Source organism: Anopheles moucheti, chromosome 3, assembly GCF_943734755.1.
Source record: "Anopheles moucheti chromosome 3, idAnoMoucSN_F20_07, whole genome shotgun sequence".
Taxonomy (NCBI): Eukaryota; Metazoa; Arthropoda; class Insecta; order Diptera; family Culicidae; genus Anopheles; species Anopheles moucheti.
Window position 1 is genome coordinate 26187600 of NC_069141.1, and position 19693 is coordinate 26207292.

The window sequence follows — 19693 nt, forward strand, 5'->3', positions numbered from 1 at the left end:
ATATATTCAACGATCGATACGAATGTGACAACTGGCTTCGATCGTTTGACGCTAGATGACACCCGAGATAAGAGGATCAATGATTGGGAGAAAGTGAACTCAAAAAAGCTAATCCGGCGAACGAGAACGTGATGTTTTAGCGGTTCTAACTAGCCAAATCTGAGTCAATCGATTTGGCAAATAAAAATTGTAAAAAGAAGTGCGTTTTGTGTGCTTGAATTATAAAGTGTGCAGTTACTATTTTATGTAAAAGAATGAACGCTGTTGCAACACTAAGTGAAATCATTGTTTCTTGGCCTTAATTTCATATTGGGATTTGTTTTACCTTTTACTAAAAATGTGTTGAAATAATATGTAATATTATTTCTGTCAGTAATATTTATTCTGTCGTTTTTTTTTTAATAAATGGATTGACCTACATTGGGAACCTGTAATGGCGACCTTCTGAAATGGCGGTCATGGTAGAGACTTCACTGTTCGAGTTAAAACAAAATCAACATTTTTCTTTTAATTAACGCCAAATTTCCTGTCATCCTACATAGAATTGTTAGATTATGTATAAAAATTCACTTTGAAAACTTAAAAAAAAAACATGTTTGTTGACTTGAAAATGGCCGTAACAGTTTGTATCGTAATTTTTCTTTTTAAATATGTTAGTAAAATTGCGTAAATTTTAAGAGCTATTATTTTTTCCATGTCGGATGAATTGCCCCTTTTTTAGATTTATTATTTTCATTAACTTCGAAAATTCTTGTCATAATATGCAATGTTTAGAAAGTAAGATAAAGAGGCTCAAATAGTAATTTAATGCTCGCAGTTGGAAATTAATATTTAAAAAAAACCCAGTCACTTAACGTTCTTCATCTCACTATCGTCCCATAATAGTCATTTTCCGCAGTCAGTAGGCTAGAGTGAAAAGTGAAAAATTCACCTCATAGCTTCCTGCGCTCCGCTTTCTTTTGTTGCAGTTTCAGCTATGGCCCCGCGAGGGTATTACCACCATTATGTGCCACCATTATTTACGGGTTTCCTTTTTTTCTTTTTCATGGAAGTATTTTGAAATTATTCTCCTTGCTTACCAAACGGAAGAAAAAGCAAAGTTCCACATTCCGCACGCACTCGTTCCGTAGCATATGATCTTCTGTTCTGTCTCCACTGGGGAAACCATTGCGGTAGGTCAGAACCACTCCGAAGCAAAGGAGTTCATCGGTGCAGTAGGTCAATTTTCCTTCTAATGCAAACCCCCATTTACAAAACGAAGGCTACTTTTGTCACAGATAAAACACTGTTTTGCTGTGGCAACACGCGATGCGTGTGAATGGCAGATTAATTCATTTGCATACTTCGGTTTTCGGTTGCCGGTGACGCTAATTTATTCACTTCATTGTTTTGATGTGCGATTGTGATTGTGGTAAATTAAGAATTTTGTATGCATTTTTAATTAATATTATAGCTAAAAACACGCTTCAACAACCGTTTGACAAAACGTATCGATCTACAGCAACAGTACGCCATCCTGCACAACAGGAAATCGGTTGAAGCTTCACGATGGACACAACCGATGGCCGTGGTCCGTGCTCTCGCGGCATTTTCCCATTCGATTTTCTCCCATCGATCGGTAGACGTAAACCCAGGAACATTGTTAATTAACTTCCCCGGTTCGTTTTATAGACCTTAGCGCGCAACCCCATCAGTTTGGCGCACACAAGATGGACAAGATAAGGCATGTTTCATGCCTAGTACTACTACCTGCTACCACCACCACCCGGTGGACCGGTTTTGCCCACCCGAAAATTGCATCGGCATCGGGGTGGGAAAAATGATTCGCTTCCGAACTACCGGTCCGTCATTTTTCGCATGTTTATTTTCCTCTGTCTGTTGGGTGGCAGCGAGCAGCGAAGGAATTGCTCCAGCGTGCTCCGGCGGTGGAGCTCCGTTTCGCTATCGGTGGGATAGCGCTCCGACCAGGCGGCTGCGCGTGTATCGGTCTATCGGTGGAGTTTTACGGCAAATTGTGTCGCATGATGGTACGCCGTAAAAAGCAACGTTCGCAACAGCCGTCCATCTGTCACCGGTGGTGTGTACAGCAGGAACTGGAAAACTTTTGTTTTGGCTACTGGCTACGGAAAAGTGGGGTAGTATTTGCAATTGTAAAATGGGTTTTACTGCAAAGTATTTCGTGTTGGGCCCCCCGTGTTGGTGAGTGGAATTCGGGCCCGTGTATCAATGGAGCAGTGCTGTTGTAAATTGTGTACTGAACGAAATAAATAAATTGAAAAAACTTGGGCTTGGTGGAAATTGGGAGCAAAAAACCTTATCAAACCAACAAATTTACGACACTTTTTTTTAAAGTAATTTGTAAACCGTTTATTAACAAAACTCTAATTTAGTTTGAAATTTGAGCCTTTTTCTAAAGACACCCCCGTACTGGCTGGCTGGCTGTGTTCCCAACGCCCCAACACCATAAAGTCCCTTTTGATGGGAACTAAAGGTACTAAAAATGGCGGCCCCTCTGTCCCTACTACACCCCAACAAGCAACTGCAAAACTGCAGCCAAATGTCTCCGTGGTGCAGTGTTTTCTTGACGACCCCGAACAAGATGAAGTTAGCATTTGGCACTATCCTCCACCCCAGTCCCGGAAGTGGTCTGTGTTTGTATCCACGGCTCTTTTTCTTCTCGCTTTGTGGATACGCTGTTCGCATCAGGGAATAGAATGGAGAATACCACTTTAGGGACGAAAATACCTATGGGGCACATTAGGTTTCCTCGGTTTCCATTCCTCGGCACGCCACCACGTCAGGTTCGTTATATGGGTTTCCTTTTACGCTCGTTGACCAACTTCATGCACCACACCACACACTGAATGCAATCAAATGAAAGAATCATCATCCCCCACACGGCTTCTTCGTGTCCCTCCCTTCCTTTCCGCCTTCTACTCCTCCATCGGACCCGGTTCTGTCTGTCTGGTTCCGGATATTGGTGTTTTTCTTTTAGCCGTCAGGTCACTGAACTCTCGCGAACGGAGGAAGTTACCGTGCGTGGCGGCAGGCAGGCACCGGGAAGTACACACTCCACACTAAGCCACCCCCCAATTCTATGTGGAGCATTTGTTGTTTTTTTCTCCACCCCATCACCAACCTTGGCGCATCTTTTTCTGGTGGAGATGATGGTAGCTTGGGTGGGTTGAGATATTTTCCCGCCCGGTACGAGATTCGTTAATGTACGTGTCCCTTTAACCTGCGCGAAATGGGAAGGATCCGTGCTTGTTTGTTGGGGGATGCATACGGGAAGGCATGTCACGTACATTACATCGATGGCTCGCAACGATACTCCAGCATTTTGTGACTCATTACAAGTCGCGCTGATGGAAATTGGAATCGGATTAACTTTCGGATTATCGGAAATGTAGCAACGCCAGGAAGTTGTTCGGGGCTGTGAGCTATTTTACTTCTATGGGGTGGTGATAGAATTTGTATAATGATGATATCGATGATAATTTTCCGCTAGACGTAAGTTTCGTGGTTGAATGGTACAGTTTTATCGAGGTTTAATTTGAGTTACTGAAGTGATCCGTAATGTTTTTGATATTGACGTTGTTTTCATGGATGTTGAAGATCTCTAGAGGAGTTAAACAATTCTACTGTAGTTGTTGCATATTTGAACTTATCTGTTCTATAGTACGAACTCGTTAAAGTATTAAGATCCTTGAAATATTTCATAAAGTGATCTTCAATGTTTTTTAACGTGTGTGGTAGTTCTAGTGTTGCAGTACAGTTAAATAAAACAGTAATAAATCAATTAGCATATGAATTACACAGAAAAAATGGCCAACGCCTGTTTTAATACCTATTTTTCCACACGAGTTCCCATGACAAACTAATGCGCTCGGCTGTGCAATTAATCATTACAATCGGTGATCGGTACAGGCAGTCCGATAAGGGTGACATTTGCGTGAGTGCACTTCGATAGCACTTCACGATACGCCGTAATTAATTGCGAACACTTTGATTCACCCATATGCCCATCATCAGTCCATCATCTCGCGCTCTAGCTTGTGGCCAATACTGCACCACCCACCCAGCAGCAGCACTCCGCATCCGCATCCATCATGGCAGGTGTAATCCTCTCCCCCCGTAGGTACGGTATTGGACATGGGCCACGATCTCCAACACGGTTGTGCACCATCGTGCACTTGTGCAGCTGTGTTGTTGCGCAAAATTGGCCACCGTTGACAGCACCGAAATCTGTGGGTTCCGTAGAAGAGATGATGTGATACAGTAGCGGAATTCTCGGCAATATGTGGCACATGTGCGGATTTGCCATGTACCGGATGTTGTAGGATATGTTGGCAGCGCAGGTCTGTTTTTACAAAACAACCACTACTACTACTGTGTTGGCCGGACGCGTGAATTCATCAGCTCAGAATTTAGGTCAAACGGTGACCGCTTATTAGCATCAACACCTCACCGGTTGTTTTTTGTTTGTTTTTTGGCACCAACGATACCAATCGGTGAATTCGTTAGTGGAGAGAGAAAGTCACTTATCATCATTTGTGACAGTGCGCGGTTTAGTCCATCTCGTTTCTCGATGCAATACCAAATTAATGTCAGTCAGGATGTCTCTGTACTGCATTGAACGGTGCGGAAACGAAACATATTTTTCCAAAGGTTCTGTTTATATAACCGGCGAGATGTATAATGGTTACGATGAGATAGAACATGTAATGGCGGGTATCATGGTGGTGCTCGTTTAAGAGATCCAGGAATACATGTGATTACACGAAATTGCTCATTAAATGGTCGTTAACCTGGTTTCATTGAGCGATACCCAAAAATCCCCCGAGATGTCAGTCAGGCCAACGAATGGTGATGGGCTGTTGTGTTGTTACGTCCAGTGTAGAAGAACGTTCTGAGTACTATTGCCCCATGCTGTGATGGGCTATCGTTTATGCTTTACCGCAAACATGTGTCCCTGATGACAGTTTAATGTAGACCGGTTTTGATTTTACATTTTCCAACAATCGAGTGGCGTTTATGCAGTGCCAAGGTGTGGAACGAACCAGTTCTGAAGAGTATTTAGATTAGAATTTTATTTTGGGTGGGACTCTGAACCATGTGACGATTCAAAAGATCGAGATCTTTTTTCATTTTTAAATACTGAGCAATCTCAAGAGCAATTGCAATTTAATACCATATCTGCCCATATTTATTAATGAAACTCTTTTTTCTCACATCTATGCAATCGTTTTGCAGGAAACAATTAACTACATACAGACTCACCCCGATGTCGTATAGGACGGAAGTACGGCCACAATAGCACCAGCAGTGTTGTGTGTTTCTATGCCATAGAAACATACGTCTCGAAGCAGAAGACATGATAGCGGCGCAATCGGCAACCCTTGTCGACCATTGGCTGTATCGAACGGGCGCACGAAGCGGCAACAGCTTCCCTTGAACCGGTGGTGCAACCTGCTGGCTAGCTGTGCCACTATCCATTCATTCTGTGTCGTTTTGGAAGATTCGGTGCTGCATTCTTCGCTGATCCATTACGCGTTCGAGTTGGATGAAGATGACAACGTCCGGTGGTGGAACAGTCGATGGTGGCACCGGCCAACGCAAAGGGCATAGGTGAGTTGGATGTAGTGAGAAGTTTTGTGTGATACCACTTGCCTTAAAAGTGAGCTGTATTAAACGTATTTAAGCCTTAGATTTTTTTTAAAATCAAAGTAAGCTGTTTGTAAAATTCGCTTGTTATTCCATCGTAGGCGAAATGAATCCATGTACGCCATGACCGGTCTGTACTCGGAAGCGCAAACCGACGACAGCAGCGCCGACATTCCGCAGGACACCGAATCGGAGTCATTGCCGATGTCGGTGAACACTGCCACGACCACGACAACCTCGGCAACGGCCACTGCCGACACCGTTATCAAGTGCCACAGCCGACAGCCGTCCAGCAGCGTGATGATGGATCGGGAAAAGCCGCTACCGAACGTGCTGCTGATCAACGACGACTACACACGAGACTGCGGCATCTTAAACTGTCGACCATCGGCGGTACAACACTTTGCCCGGATAAAGGTACGTTTCGCAGTATTGGGGTAAATTTTAATCAATTTCGATGAAAAATTGCTAGGCGCAAGGACATTCGCGTTAAGAGCGATTCTGCGTGAGTTTCTCCATTCCGGATTATGTGACAAGAAACAGTAGAGGCGAACTGGAATTCCGCCAATTCGGAATCTAACAGGACCTGCTCAAATAATTTTCTTTTGTTGGTGTTTTTCCTTTTCCAAAAGGTGTTCGTCCTGCTGCTTTCAATCCTAGTAACCTTACAACAGGCGCTTAGTTCCGGCTACATCAACTCAGTGATTACGACAATAGAGAAGCGGTTTGAAATACCGTCCAGTTTGTCCGGATTGATTGCGTCTAGCTACGAAATTGGCAACGTTATCACGGTCATTTTCGTAAGCTACCTTGGCAGCCGGCGCCACATCCCGGTCTGGATCGGTATCGGTACGTATTGCGCACTGTAATTCCCACAGCGTTCAGCTACAAGTATACTAAATTGAATCGTTTCCCCACTTACAGGAGCCGTCATCATGGGCATTGGTTCGCTCGTGTTCATGGTGCCACACTTTACCGGTGAGCCTAACCCGGGCATTATGATTGACAATAAAACGTCCGACAACATCTGTCGATTGGTGTCGGTACGCGAGCAGGATATGGGGCTTGGTAGGCTCTCGAATAGCCTATCCAATCCGCCCCTTACGTCTCACAATTTAAGGTAAGCGAACCGACCGTAAAGCAAGGCGTCACCGTAGAATAAAGTGACTGATATGAATATCTTCGTTTGCTTTCTTTCTTGTTTTTCTTTTAGAGGGGACAATTGTCTCAAAAGCAAATCGTCAACCTTCGGGCCTGTGATACTGTTTGTAATTGCGCAAATATTGCTCGGCGGTGGCGGAAGTCCACTGTTCACGCTCGGCACCACGTACGTCGATGATCACGTCCGGAAGGAAAGCTCATCGATGTATATCGGTAAGCGCCACACTGCATTGACCGTGTCACGCCCGCAGCAGAAGTAATCTGTTTTTTTTTTCGCCGTCCATTTCGTTACGGTTTTATGTTCTTTCGCAGGTGCCATGTACAGTATGGCCGCCTTCGGTCCAGTTCTTGGCTTCCTGCTCGGTGCTTATCTGCTGTCCTTCCATATGGATTCCTTTTCCGGTAGCGATATCAATATCGGTAAGTTAATTGGATGAGCCAATTTCCGCTGGCCGCAGACGCGTGCAAAGCGCATTAAAAGAACCGTCTGAGAAAACATTTCGCTGGAACGTCGCTAATAAATTGTGTCTTGTTTTTTTCTTCTTTTGTTCGTACCTTTGGGTGCCGTGCCTTGTTTTTGTATCCTGCCCAGATCCTGACGATCGCCGATGGGTTGGCATGTGGTGGGGTGGCTTCCTGGTATGCGGCATCCTGCTCATCATAGTGGCGGTACCGTTTTTCTCCTTTCCGAAGGTAGGTGAATTATTTGGCAGTAATTTTGAGCCTAAAGAACCCGAAATGACCAAACATACCACTTTCGGATTGCCATTATTGCCGGTGCCAATAATTCATCGACTTATGTGTGGCCTCCCTTTTTCGAACTGTTGCAGGTTCTAACGCGCGAGAAGAAGAAAATACGCATTGCCGAACAGCGGTTACCCCAGCTGCAGCAATTAACATCGAATAATTCTAGCAGCCTTCCCCGATCACAGCCGAATCTGGCCCAGCAGCAAACGGGAACTCTGCAACAGCAGCAGCAGCAGCAGCAGCCGCAACAACAAACAGGACATGCTGCCAATAACGCTCCGCAAGCAAACAAAACGGGCGAGGACACCGGATATGGAAAGGACATTAAAGGTATGGTTGAGCGCGATACGGAAGGTAGATTTATGGTATTGATATTTTGCGCTTCTAGTACAAATTGTTTTTCGTCGTGGAAACTTATCCGTCGCATTTACATTCTATTGGTGTAAACATTAGATTTATAATATTTATAAAGAGATTGTTTTAAGTGGCAAATATTGTATCAGAGTAGAATTCTAATTAGTTAGTTAGACGTTAAGTTTAATGCGGCTCCCGAATGTTGCTTTAAATATATCATTTTATTCGTATAACAAAAACTGGTTTCAATGTACCAATGACTGTTTTAATTTTCCCCTTATTTTATCATTGCAGACATTCCCCAGTCAATGTGGCGTCTGGTAACGAACCCGGTGTACATTGTCACCTGTCTTGGCGCCTGCATGGAGCTAATGATTGTGTCCGGCTTCGTGGTGTTCCTGCCCAAATATCTCGAGACGCAGTTCAGTCTGGGCAAGAGCCAAGCGAGCGTTTTTACCGGATCGATCGCAGTACCGGGCGCCTGTATCGGTATCTTCATCGGTGGCTGCATACTGAAACGCTTCCAACTGAAGCCGAAGGGTGCTGTGCAGTTTGTGCTTATATCGAACCTGATATGTCTATCCTGCTACGGATTGTTGTTCTTCCTTGGTTGTGAGAATTTGAAAATGGCCGGCACAACCATACCGTACTACAACAGCTCAGCCCACAACGTGGAACCGTTCCAGGTGAATCTGACGGCGGCGTGTAATTTTGGATGCGAGTGTCACATGTACGACGTCGAGCCGGTCTGCGGCAACAACGGGCTGACCTATTTCAGTCCCTGCCATGCCGGGTGTACCGCGTTTTCGTCTAGCTCGAATTACACAAACTGCGCCTGTAAGTATGCCGTTTGATTGTGACACCTTAATGGAAGACATTTATTTGCAATTGTTGTGCATTTTCTGTCCAGGTGTACAAGCCAATGTTACTAATAACAGCATTTATCGAGGTGCCGAAGGAGCACAAGCGCAAGCCCTGAACGCACATGAAGCTTTCGCCGAGGTCACGGTAGTGCCAGTAGCAACTGCGGGTGTTTGTAACACACCATGTCGTACGATCTATCCATTTCTGATCCTGCTGTTCTTCATGACGTTCGTCGTGGCGTCAACGCAAATGCCTTTACTCATGATTGTTTTGCGGTATGGCTGGATCCAAACAAGCAGTAAATCAAACAATCAAATTAGTAATCATCGATCGCGTTATATTCCACAGATCCGTCTCGGAAGAGGAACGATCGTTTGCGCTCGGTATGCAGTTTGTCATCTTTCGACTATTCGGCTACATCCCGGCACCGATCGTGTTTGGCAATTTGATTGATTCTTCCTGTCTATTGTGGAAATCAACATGCGGCGAAAAGGGTGGCCGGTGTTTGATCTACGATATTGAAAAATTTCGCTACAAGTGAGTTCATATTACCATCTATTCTGGCGAATAGATTTGTCACATCTCATTTCCTTTTTCTCAGATACGTTGGATTATGTGCGTCAATTAAAATTATTGCCTTGGTGATCTTCATCATTGACTGGTGGCTCGTGAGACGACGGAAAAATTTGGACAAGATGAATCCACTGTCGACTAATGAATTAGTTGGATCGATTATAAGTTTAGACAAGTGTAAGTTTTGACCTGTGGAAAAGTAGATGAGTATTACCGATAAATTGTGTTTCATGTTCTTTTATCAGTGTTTGAGGAAAAGAGCACTTTGGATGATAGCATTGCGGTACCGTTCAATGGTGAATGTATTTCTGGAGACGCACTGGCCGAGAACAACAAGCGCATTTTGGTCGCCAGTCGCCATCAACGAAATGATTCCAAAACTATTCAGCTGGAATACCGGTAACTGTGATACTGTGGTCGTGTACTTCAAAGCCGAATTATTCATTTTATGGTCTTGTTGTTTTAGGTACGACGATGGTGTCCATCAACCGTACCGTTTGCCACCGACAGCGTCGGCCGCTCGCAAACACTACCGCAGCAATTCCTGTGATATCAAAATCCAGCGCAGTAACTCAGCTACAAACCGGGAGGTAGACTTCCACGATTGGAAGCTGAAGCGTTTTATGCGCCACCATACGCGCAACAACTCGCACGATTACAACAACGAGCAGCACCGGCACCAGCAGCAAACGTCCTCCTCCTCATCGGGTCATCTCGGACGGTGGATTGCGCTGCAGCAGCACCATAATACTGCAGGCGATCAACAACAACAACCCCCTTCGCTGGCGTCGGGTGGTGCGAGCAACATTCGGTACATTCTAAACCATCTGAAGCCGGGTTCGAGCAGTGGTTCGGAGCACGTAAAGCTGGGCTACAGCAGCAGCTGCAGTGGTGGTGCAGGCGTCGCAGGTCCAACGAAAAAGAAGCGCCACACGCGCAACTACTCGTACGGGCAGGAGTTCTCCTTCCTGCCAAATAATGTCATAATTCGGCTGGATAACGACATTGCAAACAAGTTCCTCAGCTCCACCGGGGCATCCATTACCGGGGGTGGCTCGTCGCGGAAAAGTTCCTTCTCGCATGACGTGGCAGTGCTGAAGAACAACAACATCGGTGTGCCGGGATGTGGCGGTGTGTCTAGCGCAAAGCTAAACAACATGAAGCACAGCAGCGATCTCAACGAGGAGCTTGAATCAAAGTACGGCAAGGGTCACTCGCGCACGAATTCACGTGATATGAACTTGTTGAATCTCGCGCCAAGCACGCTCGTTGGTGCCGGTTCGGTAGAACCGAGTGCACCGAGTGGCATTCTTGGTGGCATTAAATCATTGATCGAAGACTCGAATAGCATATTGCGTCATCGACGCACCAACTCGAAGGATCTGAAGTACGGTGGATACCAACCGTGCAGTGGTACGGAAACGGCCACAATCGGCGTCGGCACGAATGCTCTCGCCCGCAAGCTTTCCTCGGCAACCGCTACACTGCCAACGGTTGATTTGGGCCACGAGTCAACGGGTCTTGCTGGTCGGAGTACATCCGTACTGGCACCGGTCGTATCCTCCTGCCTTTCAACGATCGCATCCGACGTAGGAAGCGTACAGCCGGAATCTTTGCAGCTACTGCTGGACAAAAACAGCGTGCTGCCAGAAGAGGAACCGACCTGCTGCTCTTCACCGTCTGCATCTTCCTCCCCGTCATCACCATCCGCCTCTTCCGCATCGTCTTCGGCAGCAAACGTTTAGCCGGAGCTGAGATGTCCTAAATGGCCCTGGTGGCGACGCTTTATGAAATCTGGTGATGCATTTATGCGCATGTTTGTCTCTAACTAAAATAGGAAATGAACCCCAAAGCAAATGTTGGACCTTACATTCTAAGCCGAATCGTAACACAATCTCCATGAGACGATGCAATCTACCGGAATGGTTCTCCTAGAATTGTAACATGCTAGGGTGAACAGCCTGCAGAAAAAAAAACAATGCTAGCAATGGTTTCAATCCGTAAGTAGAGCTGTGTAAAGGTCAGGAGAGGTTATGAATTTGCTCCTCAACCCCATTCCATGGTGGATGGTTGTACAACTTGATAGTACCGACGTTGTGGTCGTGTTCTTTGCTGCAAACTATAACGATGTTCAAACATTAAAAGCATTTCAACATCAATGCGATATAAGCATGTACAATGTTCCGCAGAATCGTGAGGAATTCTCAAATACTATGAGTTTACAGAAGGAAAAAACTGAACAAGTCTAACCAAGTTGATAACGAATCCATAGTAATGCCCTTGTCAATTTCTATGTTTCCATGCTTTTGGAAAGAGACACGCCGGTCCCTAAAGAAACCGAGATCAAACCGATCGAAGCAATGCATTACGACGTTGGCGTGTACTTGTTGCGTGCGTGTGAGAGTGATTGTGTGTGCATTTAGCTTTTAAGAAGTCGTACTGTGGAAGCGGATGAAACGGACTGCTGGGAGCTTTCTGCCGGAAAGCATACCATTTCCGGTCAAGTGGAACATGGGACTGATGAACTGAGTGTATAGGTAACGCAGATGTAATAGCAATATAATCTAGATCCTATTGATATGTACACACTACAATTGATTCTCACACGAACAGAGAGGGGCGAGTTGTTGTGTAAGAGAGTCCAGCACAGCATGTGATGATGGGCAGCGACAAGTTTTGAGAAATCTCGGGTCGAATATAGCTGTATAGGATGGTAAAAGAAAACCAGTTAATAATCTAAAGCAAACATATTTTTTATATCAAATTATTAGCAAAATGTTGCCGGTGGTTAGAGGTTGCAAAAGAAAGTGGAAGTGGTGACAGTAGCGGAATGAATGATGCGATAAGAAATTTTAGTGAAATGAAATGTACAATGGAAGGGAAAGGAGTTTTGGAAAGCGGAGGAATGGTAGGATATTTTAATGTCCAGAAGGAGGAAGCCCAGCATAGATGAATGCAGTTATAGTCGTAATAGGAAGAAAAACAAACATGCTACAGCAACACAAAGAGATCCTACATCCTCACCAACAATCAACAACTCCCAAAAGTGGAATCAATATGTTTCGTCATTTGTTTATCGCTATATTTTACTGTAAGGGGCTGTCGAGCATTGTTTAAACTGATCCTCTTCGTTTGCCGGAAACAGAGAACACAAATGTAACATCGTTTGGTTTGCCTTACCACGTTAGAATTTTAGGAACGCAATAGAATTTTACCTAGACCGTGGTGTTTGCGGTGCAATAGAGAACGATTTTTAGAGCCTTTCGACTGGGCACAGGTTAACTAATTGGAGCTGTGAGAGTTAATTAGAAAATGCGTTACGATACGACGATCGCCTGTGGGGGTACACAGTTTAGACGCGAGTGGGTTGTGACACGATACCGGACATTGCAATGAGTGGAACATTAGCTAATCTATACAGAACACAAAGAGAAGGTTGGATTTTAGAGATGAGACCCAAGTCAAGTTGCGTATTTAGGTTTTGTTAAGTGTTTTTGAGTATGTAGAAAAAAAATATTATGATTGAAACACCCTTATTTGCTTATCGTTTTGGGCAGTTTGATGAAAATAGTTAACCGTTGCATGCTTTTTCATTGACTTGGTAACAGTCCTTGTGCATATTTCATTCAATTACGGTAGAATCATCATCGAAAATTTAAAATGTAGTGTTAATTGTGGGTAAAAATTGATTCGTAACAAGAACAAAAAAAAAAACAAAAGCCAGAACCGTAGCAAAACGAAACAGGACTCGTGGGTTTTGTGTATCTTGCCTTTTCTTTCCTTAAAAATAATAATGTTACAAACGAAACAAACGCAGAAAAACAAAGAAAGGGTGTAATGTTCCAGGTTTTATTGCATGGTAAAAAAAATAATACGTTTAAAGAGGACAATTTAACAAAACAAAAAACAAAAGTTTCAAATGTCGTCACCCTACGTACATCGTTTTTTGGTAGGTTTTTGGTAGCAATCCGTAGAGGCATAGGAGCGCGTATATTAGAGAGAATTTAACCGTTACTTAGCAACGTGGTGGCGCATCCTTTTGAAAGGGAGCGGCGCACAGTTTAGTGAGTTTTATTGCTTTAGAGCGCTCCATTGCTGGGATAGGTTTTCTTGGGGGAAATCTTTACCAAATTTGTATCCGATTCATTAACGTTCGTTCCGGTGTTCGTGCTCTTTCATTCCCATTCGTTTCGGTCCATTTTGAATAGCATTTAGTGTGGTGGTACCCAACCAACCTACCATCAATTATTGTTGTAATGGAAGATCAATAGTCACGAAACTGTTTTCCGTAACGTATGTGATGTGTCTGGTTTTTAATCGTAGTTGCGCCGTTGTGCACACTCTTTACCGTCGATATGATGAGCATGAAGTTCCAGCCAAACCCTGCTCTCCTTTCTCTATAGTGCGCCTGCTCTGCTAAATAGAAGCTCGTTCCCACTCGTACGTTAAGTACCGTATGTTAAGTACCAGGATTTATTAAGTAAGATAAACAACAAGAGTAGTGTAACATCCTCATCCCACAAACACACACACACCCGACTCCCAGTACGTTAGAGAATTCAGCTGCTCATCAAAAACATACATATCGTGCAACACATAGCCTATAGGTAACAAACAAACACAACAGATAATAGCAAACAAATAAGCAAATGCGTTTACAGTGCAGTTGTTGTGCGTACGTGCAATGAATATAATAGTAATAATATTAATTAAAGAAATAACCCTTTCACAAACCGTGTCCTTAGGCTGGTACCAGCGCCTGGTACCGGGCGAAGAAACGTAAATACAAACACCTCCTGCATCAAGCATAGCAACAAAACGATAAAACCCATGCTCTATCCTTGAGCGTTTTCGCGTTCGTTTGTTTGTAATCTCGAAACCCCCGTTGCATTAACCACGTTGTCAATTATTGGACGAGAGCTTTTCTGGGTTTTGTGTAATAAAAAAAACGCACATCATCCTTCTTTAGCATCACCGTTCCGTCGGGATTATCACATTTAAAGGGGACATGTTTTGGCCATGCTTTAGCTGCAGCGATGTCCATTTCAAACGTATCGGTCCCAATCAAAACGGTTTAAAGGTTTGGCAAACAGTGCAGCATTTCAAATGGTGGAATAGTTCGTGATGGTTGTCGTAGACCGGGTACCAGAAAAAAATCTCCTCCCCAGCAATTTAGTTATTCTTTTATTTTATAAGATGGTACATAAAAACTAGAAATACATATTGCAAATTTACAAAAAAGACCTTTACATTCTTTTGCGAATTTTCATTCTACAACTTGTCTGAAATTACTTAAATAAGAATGACAATAGCATAACACAAAGAATAATATCCAATGAATTCAGTGCAATAAATCGTTAAACATTCTCCTTGTGCCACCTGTTGATGGAATCAACTTCAATTTTTTTTTTCGATAGGAAAAACCTTTATATCATGCTTTGCCATGTGGGCGGACAAATCACGTGGCATTGATTGCGTTTGCGACGTCATTTGGAAAACCATTCGGCTTCGATTGGTACAAGCTCTTCACTGCTTTCCACGTGCCGTTTTGTCGTCAGAGTGGCACATTGCGCAGTAGCTCTAGGGAGCAAAACGACGTAATTTCGTTAAATGACGTAACTAGATTTTCTTCTAATATTGTTTTTCGTTTTAGGTTGATGGGAAATCAAGAGAGAGTGTGCGTGTGCGATTGGAGTTTGGGAAATTTGGTTGCGTCATCGTTTTCTGCCACAGAATTTAAACGGTGAGTGAAATGAAAGTTGAGTTTCTGGATGGTTTATATTTATTTTGTTAGCGAATGTTAGCTTAAATAGATGTGTATAGACGAAAATTGTTAGTGAAAACCCATTTTGTTGCTACAGTAGTAACGAAACAATCGATTTTATTGTTTTAAATACCCCTTATTTAGAAGCGCCCTCTATCACCTTATCTAAGACACAAACCAACACACCCAGTGACTGCTGTTCTAGCCTATCGACCCTGTAAAATAAACCTTCTGACAACCAACGCCAGGTCAGGAAAACCGTACCAACACACCGATTCCAATGCTGCGTAATACGAACGATCGCTCAACACACTCTCAGAAGAAGTTTTTCCTCTTCGGGTGCGTGCGTCGCGACTGCAAAGAAAATCGTGTTCCAATTCTTTCCGTATCGGAGGGTGTGTGTCATCTCGTGTACTGTGCTCTCGCTTTTCCAAGCGTTTTATTTGTGAAAACAGGGGGTGAAAATAGCCAGCATTTTCAAACCAACTTCACGAATTAGCCAACGCTGTTTGGAAGGGTCGAAATCCACCAAGTCCACGGGTGCACCAGCCAACGAGGCAACACTTTCGTGTTGGAATAGTATTCACGACAGCAAACTTCGTCCGACCAGACACGGGTTTTTCCTCAACCCTCGGTCAGTTGAAGAGCAGCAGATAAGGAAATCGTGAGTGATAATTTCCAAACGCAAGGGAAAAAGTGCCAGACCAGTGCACTGCGACAGTGAACCGTACGGAGAAAGTTCCGATACCATCATTGTCCACCATTGTCGACTATCGTGGCGGATTGACAATTTTGGGCGTGTATAAATGTGTGTGAGCTGTGTGCCTGTGTGAACGCGACACCATTTATCGTTTTTTTTTTGCGGTTCGAGGTTTCTTTTGTTGCTCCTATCTTGAAGCACCGAAAAAGGAGCAGTGCCAAAGCGAGCTACCCATCAAATCATACACAAGTAGGCGACAGAAGCGATCACACACGGCGAGAGGTTTCAATTGAAAGCGTTGCGTTAGTGTGCGTAAAGTTGTCGAGTTGTCCTGTGTGTGCGTGTGTATGCGTTGTGCCCTTTGTGTTACCGTCTAGCCACACAACTTGGCTGCTTTCAGTAAAGTGATCCTCGTGCTCTCGTGTGGTTCGTTCTGGTGTGTAGCGTAGTACTAATTTTTGCGGGTCCTTTCGCTAGTGTGAAAACGGCAAACATCGTGAAAATTTATGCAAATTTTCGATTCTTTTTTTCTTCGTTTCTAGGCAACCCTTGTCCGGCGACATATATTCACGCGTTTAACCCTTCGAGGAGGAAGTGGAAAAAAAAATCCAAATAGAAAAAAAGCCCATCTCGTCTGGGTCGCGTTTGTGGGTGCAGTCAGTAAATTTTAAGGTGAAAGTGTGTCTGTTTTGTGAGGCGACGGGTGAAAATTGCAAAACGCAGCTAAAGCGGCGACTTTACTGTCGTCGAGTGTGCCGTGGTGGCCGTGGTGGCAATTTGTGATTTAGCGGAGTGTTTTTCGTCGGCCATTGTGTCGTTATAGTGCGTATCGCCCCCGTACAACCCCCGTCACACCTCTGTTGTGGAACAGCGGAAGAAAAGTGGACGGGACAGAGCCTCTCCAACGCCGTGCGTAACCCGTCCGGATATTCGCAGTCCTGGTAGGCGTTTGCCACCACAGCACAAGTAGTGATCACCACATTCACGGGTGTATTTCGACATCAGCTCACGCGGTTCCATCCCGTTGCAATCGCTAATTCAATGTGTATGGCTTTAGTGGTAAGTAGCGTCCCAAAAACCATGCCATTTACATCATAATTCATCGTCCATATTTTTTTAGGGTTCCTTTTTTATCTCCCGGGCAACCAACAAAAAAAAAGATGGAGTACATTGTGTGTAACGCACATAGCAATGACGCTTAATAGCTGGCTTTGATCAAAGATCGTGCGAGTCGTTGTTACCAAAAAACTATCACACTCTGGTCCAATTGCTGTGATAATGTTCCTAAAAACCTACGAACAGTTTTCTTCCATTCATTGGCATTGAAGAACATTTTGCACACTTTAAAGCACACGCTAAGTTTGAAGAGTGCCGCTGGACCCGTGATAAGCGAAACCCACGGAATGTCGTCGGAATAGGTGGGTAGGGGAAGTGGAATGAAGTGGTGGGAGTGGATTGATTTGCCTTCTTCTTTTACTTCCACAATCAATGGCAATCGACTGTGCGCCCGTTCCCGTACGTGGCGGGAACGTTGTGTTTGTGTTCGTGTCGGAGCTCAAAATCATGAGAATTGGTTTTAATTTCATTCCGCGCCTTTACGCGGGGTCACATGCCGCCGTCACATAGTTTGCTCTACTGGCTGTATAACGGCCAACCGTTTCCATGTTCTGCAAATTTCAAGGATATATTGCATTGAAAACTACAACTCTAATGTAACTTTAATGAACAGGCTCATTCTAAAAGACTATAGAGGAGTTCACACGACTATTGGAAACGGGAATTAGTACAAAAAATGATTTTAAATTCAGATGTCACTTATAGCCATTATGTGACCTGCACAAGACTGCTACAGGGCGCTTCACGCTGAACCCGCACATAACGAGTGCTCTTTTTTACGAGTTTTTGTTATAACGAGTTACATGATAAAAATATCGCGAAAAAATATGCCTTTTAACAAGCAAATTTATCTCTCTTAAGGAGAATTTGGGTTAAAATATATGTATTTGGGTTCAAAAATATACTTTGGCCTGATATGAAGTGTTAAGAAGCAGTTTGGATCAGTGCCATTATAGAAACTCTCCTTTTTATGACTTTACCCATTCGTTCAGGTGCGGGAAAAAATGTCAGGAAAAGCAAAGATTCTAACGCAGTACCAGGAAGTTTCATTCCTGAGGAACTTACAGAGTTACTGATCCCAAGTAAGAGATGGGATAGAACCAATCCTCATTCTTCTAGAAACATGATTATTATTTCGGTGAGACACACAAATCGTATGAATAGTTTTTCGTATAAAGATGAAATCAGTGGAACAGAATCCGTAATAATTCCGTTATTTTAAAATCAATATTAAATTTTAATTATTATTGATATTAACATTTAATGTCAATAATTATTATTTATAAGCAAGATCATTAATTTGTTGTTAAAATTTCGCAAAAATTAACACACAAAGCTGACGAATCGAATAGCCCTGTTATAATAGACCGCGCACCAAACCGGCACGGTCTATTGCTTTTTTCAAAACTCTATACTACACACCTGTATGAGTGCCAACCGCGTATCCTTGTTGCGTGCGGCGTTGTGCACAAAAACATTTTCAAACCCCATCAAACCAAGGCCGGTTAGCAACACCACCACGCGGTACAATCGTTCGTTCTCTTGGTGGTCTTTCGGATTCTTTTGGGTTGGTCGGAGACTGAATAAATTTGTAATGAGCTTTGTGGGTGTGTCTCGTTTTCGTCTGGACCTTTTTTTGGATTGGCATTACCTCTCGCCAACGCGCCAGAACACGTTCCGTTCGGAAACAATTGTTAGCTGCGAAATGCAATCCAAATGTTCTACGTGGAGTTTTTGTTGAGGGCTTTTTCCGACTGCGTGCGCGGATAATCCTTTTGCAAAACACGGACGTTGTGACAATCTATGTGACAGTATGACGCTGTGGTTCAACGCTTTGTGGCGGTTTCAATGTGATGGGAAAAGTTTCCGTTTCTGAGGGAAAATTGCGTCAGATTTGATTATATGTCAATCGAGGGTGGAAAAAGTGGATCAATTTCCCGGAGCGGCGTAAGTTCTGGGAAGTAATCGTAACCGGTTGGGATTATCGATCGTTCTTGGCGTGCTAGAATGGGGGTGAAAGCCCTGAAAAAGTTCTTTTTTTTTTGGGGGTTGCCGTGAGTAGCAACGTTGCGCGCGAGAGCCAATTTACCTAATTCGTCGATTGTGGGATATATTTATGATTTTTGGAAGGTATTTTTGGAACTCATTTAGCGGTGAAAAGGCAATGAACGATATTTATTTATTTTTTTTGGAACCTTCGCAACAAGTTCCAATAAATATTTGAGCATTTTGATAAAGTATTACTTAACGCCGCTGTGATCAACTCTTTTTCCTGTTCCTAGTGAAACTAGTTCCCTTCGTAAAGCGTTAGTTATCTGTTACACTACTAGCAAACGTTAAACCTTCCTTTACAGAAAGCGCTCAACTTCAAGAACAAAGAGTCTCCATCGTGAAGAGAAATGCGAAACTCTTCCCCGAGATCAAGATCAAGCAAAGAAGGGGCAGATTGGGAACTCCCGGTTTACCCCGGTGCTGGAGCACTGGGAGGTGCAAAACTATCGTACCGTGTCCTACATTTGTGCAACAGAAATATGCTGCCACTTGCCACTCTTACTGCCATGTTTCCCTCACCATCGACGGTGGTGTGGTGTCCCGGTTTTTCGTTGCGGATAGGTCGAATTTCCAACATAATCTCCCTTCTTCGTCGTAGTTGGCACTTCTTTGCCTAAGAATCGACACGAGAAAATCCACTTTTCTGATGGTTGATAGGGGGTTGGTTTGCAGTACGGCCACAGGGGATGAAAGTTGCC

At 43.8% G+C, this 19693-nt stretch overlaps 2 protein-coding genes across 3 annotated transcripts in view; both read left to right on the top strand.

Moving 5' to 3' along the window:
• Positions 1-5765: 5765 nt before the first annotated feature.
• On the top strand, positions 5766-14592 carry LOC128302030 (solute carrier organic anion transporter family member 5A1). Its single transcript, XM_053038743.1, has 13 exons — positions 5766-6081; positions 6297-6513; positions 6589-6784; positions 6878-7038; positions 7138-7245; positions 7418-7518; positions 7656-7902; positions 8221-8763; positions 8837-9065; positions 9139-9327; positions 9392-9540; positions 9609-9762; positions 9830-14592. Exons 1-13 carry the CDS (start codon positions 5779-5781, stop codon positions 11106-11108), a joined length of 3876 nt encoding a protein of 1291 aa, XP_052894703.1. The 5' UTR covers positions 5766-5778; the 3' UTR covers positions 11109-14592.
• Positions 14593-15500: 908 nt separating this feature from the next.
• Positions 15501-19693, top strand: part of LOC128305246 (PRL-1 phosphatase) — a 31728-nt gene continuing 27535 nt past the window's right edge. Inside the window, exons 1-2 of one of the 2 annotated variants that reach the window (XM_053042612.1) lie at positions 15501-15791; positions 16370-16886. The gene's annotated coding sequence lies outside the window, so the exon portion shown is untranslated. The remainder of the gene's footprint in view (positions 15792-16369; positions 16887-19693) is intronic. The other variant, XM_053042614.1, reaches the window with a different exon arrangement.

Bases quoted from the DNA above. Each gene is read 5' to 3' on its own strand.
- LOC128302030 (XM_053038743.1), top strand. From the start codon at position 5,779: ATGTACGCCATGACCGGTCTGTACTCGGAAGCGCAAACCGACGACAGC. The intron at 7,519-7,655 runs GTAGGTGAATTA...GAACTGTTGCAG, and splicing joins CGTTTTTCTCCTTTCCGAAG to GTTCTAACGCGCGAGAAGAA. The intron at 9,541-9,608 runs GTAAGTTTTGAC...TTCTTTTATCAG, and splicing joins GATTATAAGTTTAGACAAGT to TGTTTGAGGAAAAGAGCACT.